This window comes from Bos taurus, unplaced genomic scaffold, assembly GCF_002263795.3.
Source record: "Bos taurus isolate L1 Dominette 01449 registration number 42190680 breed Hereford unplaced genomic scaffold, ARS-UCD2.0 Leftover_ScbfJmS_834, whole genome shotgun sequence".
NCBI classification, from domain to species: Eukaryota; Metazoa; Chordata; class Mammalia; order Artiodactyla; family Bovidae; genus Bos; species Bos taurus.
This window is the reverse complement of record NW_020192131.1, coordinates 4004-12905: the sequence shown is the minus strand read 5'-3', so window position 1 is coordinate 12905 and position 8902 is coordinate 4004. Positions and strand designations below refer to the sequence as shown.

General features: G+C 49.1%; 1 protein-coding gene across 1 annotated transcript; it reads left to right on the top strand.

The window, feature by feature from the left end:
• Positions 1–3150: 3150 nt before the first annotated feature.
• On the top strand, positions 3151–8259 carry LOC112445770 (melanoma-associated antigen D2-like). The gene is made up of 2 exons (XM_024989240.2): positions 3151–3316; positions 5835–8259. The coding sequence occupies exon 2, from the start codon at positions 5896–5898 to the stop codon at positions 8026–8028; it is 2133 nt and encodes a 710-aa protein (XP_024845008.1). The 5' UTR covers positions 3151–3316; positions 5835–5895; the 3' UTR covers positions 8029–8259.
• Positions 8260–8902: the final 643 nt, after the last annotated feature.

Genomic DNA, 8902 nt, shown 5'->3' with positions numbered 1-8902 from the left:
TGGGTCAGGAAGCTGCCCCTGGAGGAGGAAATGGCTACCCAATCCAGTATTTTTGCCTGGAGAATCCCATGGACAGAGCAATCTGTTCAGTCCATGGGGTAGAAAAGGGTCAGATACCACCAAGTGACTAAACAGCAACACAAGTAGACCAGAGAGAAATCCCCCCTAGGGAGGGGATGGAATGTGCCCTGTGCTCCTGTCCCAGTGCCCGTGAACACAGTGCACAACCTAGATGTTTCATGCATATCATCTCCAAGGAGATTCTGTGAAATAAAAGTAATAGTAGAATGAAACCGGAAACTCAGAAGCTAGTGGGCTAACACTCTTTGCTGTGAGTCGTGGAAACAGAGCTCATTTTATTGAAAGGGCATTCCATTCAGCGTTTTTGGCTACGTTGATAATTCCACCAAAGTCTATGAGGTGAGTCTATTTTAGGTGATGGTGAAATTGATGAAGATGCGGGCTTATTTTATTTAGTTACTTATGTATTTGGCTATGCTTGGTCTTACCTTTGGCACGCAGGATCCTTGATCTTCCTTGCAGCCTGCGAGTTCTTTAGTTGCAGCATGAGGAATGTTTCAGTTGTGGCATATAGGATCTTTAGGTGTGGCTTGTGAACTGTTAGTTGCGGCAAAGCTGTGGCATGTGGGACCTAGTTCCCTGATCAGCAGTGGAACCCGGGCCTCCTGCATTGGGAGTGCAGAGTCTTAACCCCTGGACCACTAAGGAAGTCTCTAGGAGTTGTTCAGATGAAAGAGCAGCCGGGAAGGAAGACAGAATTAGTCTCAGAATCAAATTTAGATTCTTCGAGTTTCATTCAGTTAAAAACATTCCCCCACACTCAAAATACGATCTAGTAGTGGAAATGAAAGATTCTTTCTAAACAGCATTTTGGACTGATTTGGTGTTCCATGTGCTAGAATGCCACAGATTCTCTGACATCTCCTGGATTTAAAAGATTCCTCAGGGTCGGTGGTATCCTCCAGGATGAAACTATTCATAATCATAGTAAAAACAGATATTGTGTAAAGTCTCAGTGTGGTCCAGGCAGTGTGCCAGGTGCTTTAGCTACATGCCACTGGCCCTACAAAAGCCACTTCACCTGAGGCTCCCCGAGTTTGGGGATGGACCCAAGTCCACACAACTGATATGAGGCAGAGCTGGGACTAGAGCGCTGGTCTGAATTTAACCACAGCATGTACCCTTCCACTTGTCCCGATCTGAGGTGCTCATGAGTCAGTTAATTCACTGTCTTCTAGCACTTCAACATGTATCTTGAGTGACAGAAAGAAGGACTCTGTGATGAAAACACTGGGATGAAATACATAGCCAAGGCAATATAAACACCATAATAATTAAGAGGTGTGAATAAAGGGGAGAAGGGGGTAATGCTCAGTTAGCATATGATCACCTGCATGTGCAATTCAAACACCCTCAAGTGATCGAGGGCTTACAAGATTATCTGGCGCTATCCTTCTATGTAGAAAGTAATTTTATATGTTTTAATTAAAAATAGTTATTTCTATTTATTTTTTGACTGCTCTGGGTCTTAGTTGTGACACTTGGGATCTTTGTTGCCACATGCAGGCTCTTTAGTTGTGGAATGTGAGATTTTAGGTGTGGCACGTGAACTCTTAGTTGTTGGATGTGAGATTTTTAGTTGCGGCAAGTGGGATCAAGTTACCTGACGAGGGATCAAACCTAGGACCCCTGCATTGGGAGCGCATAACCACTGGACCAACAGGGAGGTGCCAAAAGTAAATATTTTAGAACTACGCTGAATCTGGTGACTCAGTTGGTACAGAATTCGCCTGCAATGCAGGAGACCTGAGTTCGATCTCTGGGTTGGGCACAATCCCTGGTGGAGGGCATGTAACACACTTCAGTATTCTTGCCTGGAGAATCTGCATGGGCAGAGGAGCCAGCCGGGCTACAGTACATGGGGTCACAAAGAGTGGGACATGACTGAGCGATTAAGCACACACCCTAAATCTGGCTGAAGAGCAGGAATATATCACCTCTATCTCTTTGACATCATAACATCTGTCCTGAGTTCCTTAATTTCTGCTGCATTTTCCTAATCTTACATCACTTTTGGGACTGAGACCCGTTTTCTCCAAGATTTGCTAGAGGGTACTGCTCACTATTTGTAGGAATATGCATTCCCCAGGAAGCCTTTAATCGAGGGACAGAAGCTGATATGGGAACCTCCATGAAGGAGGACTGAGGGACAATCTTCCCTGAATATAGTGGTCACCCAAAGACTAAGAAGAGGAATCTTAGCTCAGTAGAAGGAGCAGTCCCAGGCTGTGGTAGATGTAGTGAGGATGCTAAGCAAGAGGAATCAGAAGGACTCAAGTTGCATCCCCACTGCCTATTCTCAGAGGCCCTGATGGACTAGGATCACATGAGGATTATCCTGACTTCCAACTTGGAATTCTCAGGAGACTAGGACCTTGATGTAAGACAAGAAGCTTCGTAAAACAGAGTCAAGTTACAGGATTCGTCATGTGTCAATGTGAAGATGTGAAAGTGGACTCACAGTAGCATATACTCTAAAAGGAGGCCCTGGAAAATCACTGATGCTGTGGTCCCCAGGAAGCTCTGGGCACAGATGTCAGGTTGATTTCAGTCTAGAAAGTCTTAGCGAGGTGAGACCTCTGTCTAATACAATCAGCTGCAGTTTCGCAGAGGGAGAGACCTGAATCCAAGGAGGACTTCACATGCGATGCTGAGTGTTAGCGGGGACCCCTGCAGACGGAGCCAAACAGAATTCTGTAAATTCTTAGCCCACAGGAGCTCCTTCTGAGTGGTCCGCTCATTCAACCTGTGTGATCTTAGGGAGGGCTGAGTCTCCTCTAGCCAGATCAGAAGCCAGATGTGCAGATGGGGGTGTCTTGACCATAACCGGACTTAAGGTGAGAACCATCAGTGCTAGTGAGAGGATCTCTCACCCAACGAAGGAGGCTCACAGAGTGGCAACCCACCTGACAAGCAGAGATGCTCAGAGCAGAGCTGGCCTCCCACCACTAGGGACTTGGGAAGGCGAGGGCTCTGTTTGGGAGCTGGAAGACTTGGGTTCATGGGAGGGGGCATCCTGGGCTCCGATACACTGCACAAGGAGGACCCAAGGACGAATGAATATTGAGCTACCGGGGTTCCCATAGCATGCTGCCCCTGCCGTCATCCCTGGGAGACCCCACGTAGGACCTTACGCAGCTCCCCTCCACTTCCGCTTTGAAAGCCAGCGGATCGACCGGTAGCCGCGGCGACCATATGGCGGACACTTAGTGTTCAGGACTCGTCCGGAACCAAGGTGAGGACCTGAATGTAGCTGAAGGGACTTTCCCAACCCTCCCAGTAATAAAAGTGACCCATCCACATCCCACCCCTGTGATATGGTTCTTATGAGTCCCTCAGAGCTATCGGCTGAATGTGGTCTAGAGTGTCTCAGGCTAAGGCGTTTGTCTATGGGGATAGGCCCGGATTCTACCCCCGGAGGAGGTCTAGGTCCGAGATGAGGGACCTGAGGGCTGATAAGCAGACTTCGACACCGCCAAGGGGACGACACTGAGCGGCCCCCCTGTACTGGGCTCTAGGAGGCGCCGGTTACAGCTGGCCAACTGTGGTGCCCCCTGGTGTCCACTGGAGGTGGTTTTGGGGAAGTGAGAGCCTTGCTGTAATGGAATAAACCCAGTTCAACAAAGGGACCTAGTCTGCAACAATATTAATGGCTGTGACGCTGAATGAGGATGGGGGCTCCTCCCATAAGAAATGGAGTCACATAAGGCGCCAGTCCTATTTTCAGGAGTGGGAGAATCAGGCGTTTTGACATGACACTTCCTGGGACATCTCAGGGAAGTGAGAGACCAGGTCAGTGGGGGCAGCCTCAGGTTGACAAGGGAGGGTTTCAGGTGTCCTGGTGGATGGTGAGAACCTTGGGGGATGTGAATGTTCCACACCACGTCATTCAGAGCACATCGCTCTGTTGTCATCCCTGGGAGACCTCAAGGATACATGTCTGTCCCCACTGTGGGCTAATGGGGAAGTAAGGGTCTTGGTCTGAATTGAGTGGTCAGCAGAGGGAGAAACCTTAGACCCTGTCATGAGTCAAATGTAGAGCTTGGTTGCTTCTATGTCGTGGCTATTGTAAATAGTGCTGCAGTGAACACGAGTACAAGTGTCTTTTTCCGTTACCATTTCCTCAGGGTATATGACCACTAGTGGGGTTGTTGGCTTATGTGGTAGTTTTATTCCTAGTTTTTGTAAGCAGAGTGAATTAAGTCAGAAAGAGGAAAGCCAATATCATATATTAATGCATATATATGGAATCCAGAAAGATGGTACTTATGAACATATTTGCAGGGCAGCCTGGGGATGCTGACATAGAGAACACACTCATGGACCCAGTGGGGGAAGGAGAGGGAGGAGCAGATTGAGAGAGTAACACTGAAAATGTACACATTATCATATGGAAAATAGATAACCAGTAGGAAGTAGTTTTATGACCAGGGAGTTCAAAGCCAGTGCTCTGTGATAACTTAAGAGAGGTGTGACGTGGGAGGGAGTTTCCAGATGGAGGAGACATAAGATACACCTATGGCTGATTCATATTGATGTGTGGCAGAAACTTGTACACTATTATAAATTAATATTGAAATATTGTAAAAAAATTTTACTTTCAAAAAGACATATAGGAGAAACCAGAAGCAAAAAATATTTTAGAACTTGAATTGCGATCTTGTGTGGGTCCACAGGGACATCAACCTGCCTGCACCAGATTTTGTTGTCAGGATACCATGTTTGGTAAGATAAGGTCATCTTCACTTCCTGCTTTTGGGACATGGAGTGATTGGCTTTTACTATCAAGCAGTCATCACTTCAGGAGAAATTGGAGCTTCTCTACCGGGAGCCCAATTGAGGAACCTGAGTGAGGGCTCATTGCATCCATCCCAACCCTCAGATTTCAGCCCAGGAAATCTCAGGGAAGGGCTGTGAGGCTAAGCACCTTCTTTTCTGTTTTATACGAAGTCTACGGGAGGGGAAATGTCTGAAGGTGTAGACACCAGTCCGCAAATGGATAATGGTGCCCAATGTTTTAAGGAGCCAAGGTAAGGACCCTGAATGATGATCCCAGTGAACTCAGGCTAGAAAAGACCTTAATGAACTCTCAGAACTGGTTATCTATCTCCTGGCAGGGAGGTGGTATGAGGCATCCCTTCACTTACCTCTGGATCATGGGGAGGTCTAAAGTGTCTACATCAGAGTAGCAGAGGGAAGGGTGCCAAGGCTCCGCCAGGACTTGATGTGATAATACTGAAGTAGAACTTAGAAAACCCCACTGCTGGCACCTGCTGTCACCTGAGTAAATCCAAAGCAGGGCTGAGAGGGCGCAGAGGAAAAGTAAGGCCTCTGTTCTTCCTCTGTGGGATTCTGTGGGAACGTGGGAGGAAGTTTCAAGATGGAGGAGACATAAGATATACCTATGGCTGATTCATATTGATGTGTGGCAGAAACTGGTACTCTATTATAAATTAATATTGTAATACTGCAAAAAATAATTTTATTTTCCAAAAGACATATAGGAGAAACCAGAAGCAAAAAAATATTTTAGACCTTGAATTAGGATCTTGTGAGGGTCCACAGGGACATCAACCTGCCTGCACCAGATTTTGTTCTCAGGAGACCATGTTTGGTCTGAGCAGGAAAACAGGAGCCTTGTGGGTTCCTAGAGCAGTGTCCTCAAGGACACCTGCAGAGGCGGCCTTTGATTAAGCCAAGGTGGAGTCTCCATGTTTTAAGGTGCTCATGTCACCTCATTCTCCATCCTCCAGGTGCCCCAATCTCCTGTCTCTTGGCCGAGACTCCTGCCTGTGGTCCCTGACCACAGCCATCATGCCTCGTGGGCAGAAGAGTAAGCACCGTGCTCGTGAGAAACGTCGCCAGGCCCGAGCTGAGACCCAGGGTGTTCATGATCAGGCTACCACATCTAGGGGAGAAGAGACCACCTCCTCCTCCCCTCCTGATTCAGAGAGCGCTCCCTCAAGCTCGTCTGCTGCTGGCACCTCCAAGGGGCCTCCGGGAGCCCAAGGCACCACCAGTGCTGCTGAAGGTGCTATACGCAAAAGATCTCGTGGTGGTGGCGCAGCACGCTCGAGATCTGGTGTTGGTGGCGCAGCACGCTCAAGATCTGGTGTAGGTGCTGAGGGCCAAGTTCAGGAAGGTGAAAATTCCTCCCAGGCCTCAGCTGCTGCTGCGAGCTCTCACACAGATCTTCTGACCATGAAGGCAGAGCTATTGGTGCAGTACATGCTGTATAAGTATAAGATGAGGGAATTCATTAAGAGGTCCAAAATGCTGCAGAAAATCAATAGAAGGTACAAGGAACAATTCCCTGAGATCCTTAGCAAGGCCTCCGAGCACATGGAGATGGTGTTTGGCCTGGTGCTGAAGGAAGTCAGGCCCAACAGTCACTGCTATACCCTGGTGAGCAACCTAGATCTCAGTGACAGCGAGTCTATGAGAGGTGACTTGGGGCTGCCGAAGAATGGTCTTCTGATGCCTCTGCTGGGTGTCATCTACCTGAATGGCAACCACGCCCCTGAGGAGAAGATCTGGAAGTTCCTGAATATGCTGGGCATCTATGATGGAAGAAGTCACTTTATCTTTGGAGAGCCTAGGAAGCTCATCACAGAAGATCTGGTGCGGGAAGAGTACCTGGAGTACCACCAGGTGCCCGGCAGCGATCCCCCTCGCTATGAGTTCCTGTGTGGTCCTAAAGCGCTCACAGAAACCAGCAAGACAAAAATCCTGCAGTTTTTGGCCAAGGTCAAGGATTCAGTCCATCCTGCCTTGCAGCCGCAATATGAAGAGGCTTGGAGAGAGGAAATAGAGAGCACCGGAGCCAGAAGTGAAGCCAGGGCTGGCACTTCTGCCTCAACCAGGCCTGGCACTGCTGCCTCAGCCGCTGCTGGCCGTTCTGCCTCAACCAGGCCTGGCACTGCTGCCTTAGCCACTGCTGGCCGTTCTACTTCAGCCAGGCCTGGCACTGGTGTCTCAGCCTCTTTTGGCCATTCTGCCTCAACCAGGCCTGGCACTGCTGCCTCAGCCGCTGCTGGCCGTTCTGCCTCAACCAGGCCTGGCACTGCTGCCTTAGCCGCTGCTGGCCATTCTGCTTCAGCCAGGCCTGGCACTGCTGCCTCAGCCAGCACTGGCCATTCTTCTTCATCCAGGCCTGGCACTTCTGCCTTAGCCACTGCTGGCACTTCTGCCTTAGCCACTGCTGGCACTTCTGCCTCAACCAGGCCTGGCACTGCTGCCTCAGCCATTGCTGGCACTTCTGCCTCATCCAGCCCTGGCACTGCTGCCTCAGCCAGTGCTGGCCGTTCTGCTTCGGCCAGGCCTGGCACTGCTGCCTCAGCCACTGCTGGCACTTCTGCCTCAACCAGCCCTGGCACTGCTGCCTCAGCCAGTGCTGGCCCTTCTGCTTCGGCCAGGCCTGGCACTGCTGCCTCAGCCACTGCTGGCACTTCTGCCTCAACCAGCCCTGGCACTGCTGCCTCAGCCAGTGCTGGCCGTTCTGCTTCGCCAGGCCTGGCACTGCTGCCTCAGCCACTGCTGGCACTTCTGCCTCAACCAGGCCTGGCATTGCTGCCTCAGCCACTGCTGGCACTTCTGCCTCATCCAGCCCTGGCACTGCTGCCTCAGCCAGTGCTGGCCGTTCTGCTTCGGCCAGGCCTGGCACTGCTGCCTCAGCCACTGCTGGCACTTCTGCCTCAACCAGGCCTGGCATTGCTGCCTCAGCCGCTGCTGGCCGTCGTGCCTCAACCAGGCCTGGCACTGCTGCTTCAGCCGCTGCTGGCACTTGTACCTCGACCAGGCCTGGCACTGCTGCCTCAGCCACTGCTGGCACTTCTACCTCAACCAGGCCTGGCACTGCTGCCTCAGCCACTGCTGGCCCTTCTGCTTCAGCCACTGTGCACCCCAGGGCCGCATCCAGCCGCTTATCTCGTCCCTAGTGTGATCTGAAGCCCGTTCACTTTGTGGCTGGACAAGCCGGTCAACCTGTGCTCCTGATATGCATCAATAACTTGTTGACTTTATTTCCCCCAATTTTCAGTTGTTAAAATTTTTCAACAGAAAGATCATTTAAAGTCATGATATAAGTATATGAATAACATGGGTCACACACACTTTGCTGTTTGTCAAGTTTAGAAGTAAGAATTTTGTTTTCTCAAATAAATATTGGAAATCGTCGCATCACTTTTGTGATCCAGGATGAGAATAACATCACTTTAGGATAAGAGTGTCCTTAGAAATGCGAAAGACACCACACTAATAGAGGCTTAGAACATTGATACATTGTTAGGGAGATAGCTGAAATTTCTTCAGATTTTGGCTGGATTTACTCTCTGCTTAGTCTCCCTTTTTGTAAGTGTAAAAGACACATACTTGCCTCTGCTTATGGTTTATGGTTTTCAAGAATGAGAATATAAATTATAGCAAATGATTTATTCATGGCTCTTCTTTTACACAAACATTGAGAATCTGCTCTTAAGTCTTCATGCTTGTACTGGTGGTGATTAGTCAAAAAAAGTCCTAGCCTCTGTCCACTCATTAAAGTTTCTCAGAGATGCTGTCATTCTGTGGAAGAGGCTGAGATACTCTCTACTTCAGGAAGAACAAGAAAGAAGCAGGGTAAAGAGGGGAGAGAACATATTACTTTGGTTTCATTGCTAAGCAGAATTTTGGCTGATTTGGGAGGTTGGGTCTTTTTTTCCCCCCACTTGGAACACTGCATAGTTTCTGATATGTGATAGATTGAAAAAAAAATCCGGCTGATGTAACATCTGAGGTCAAGATAATCATAGTAATAACTGCCATTGTTCCTAATGTCTCAATA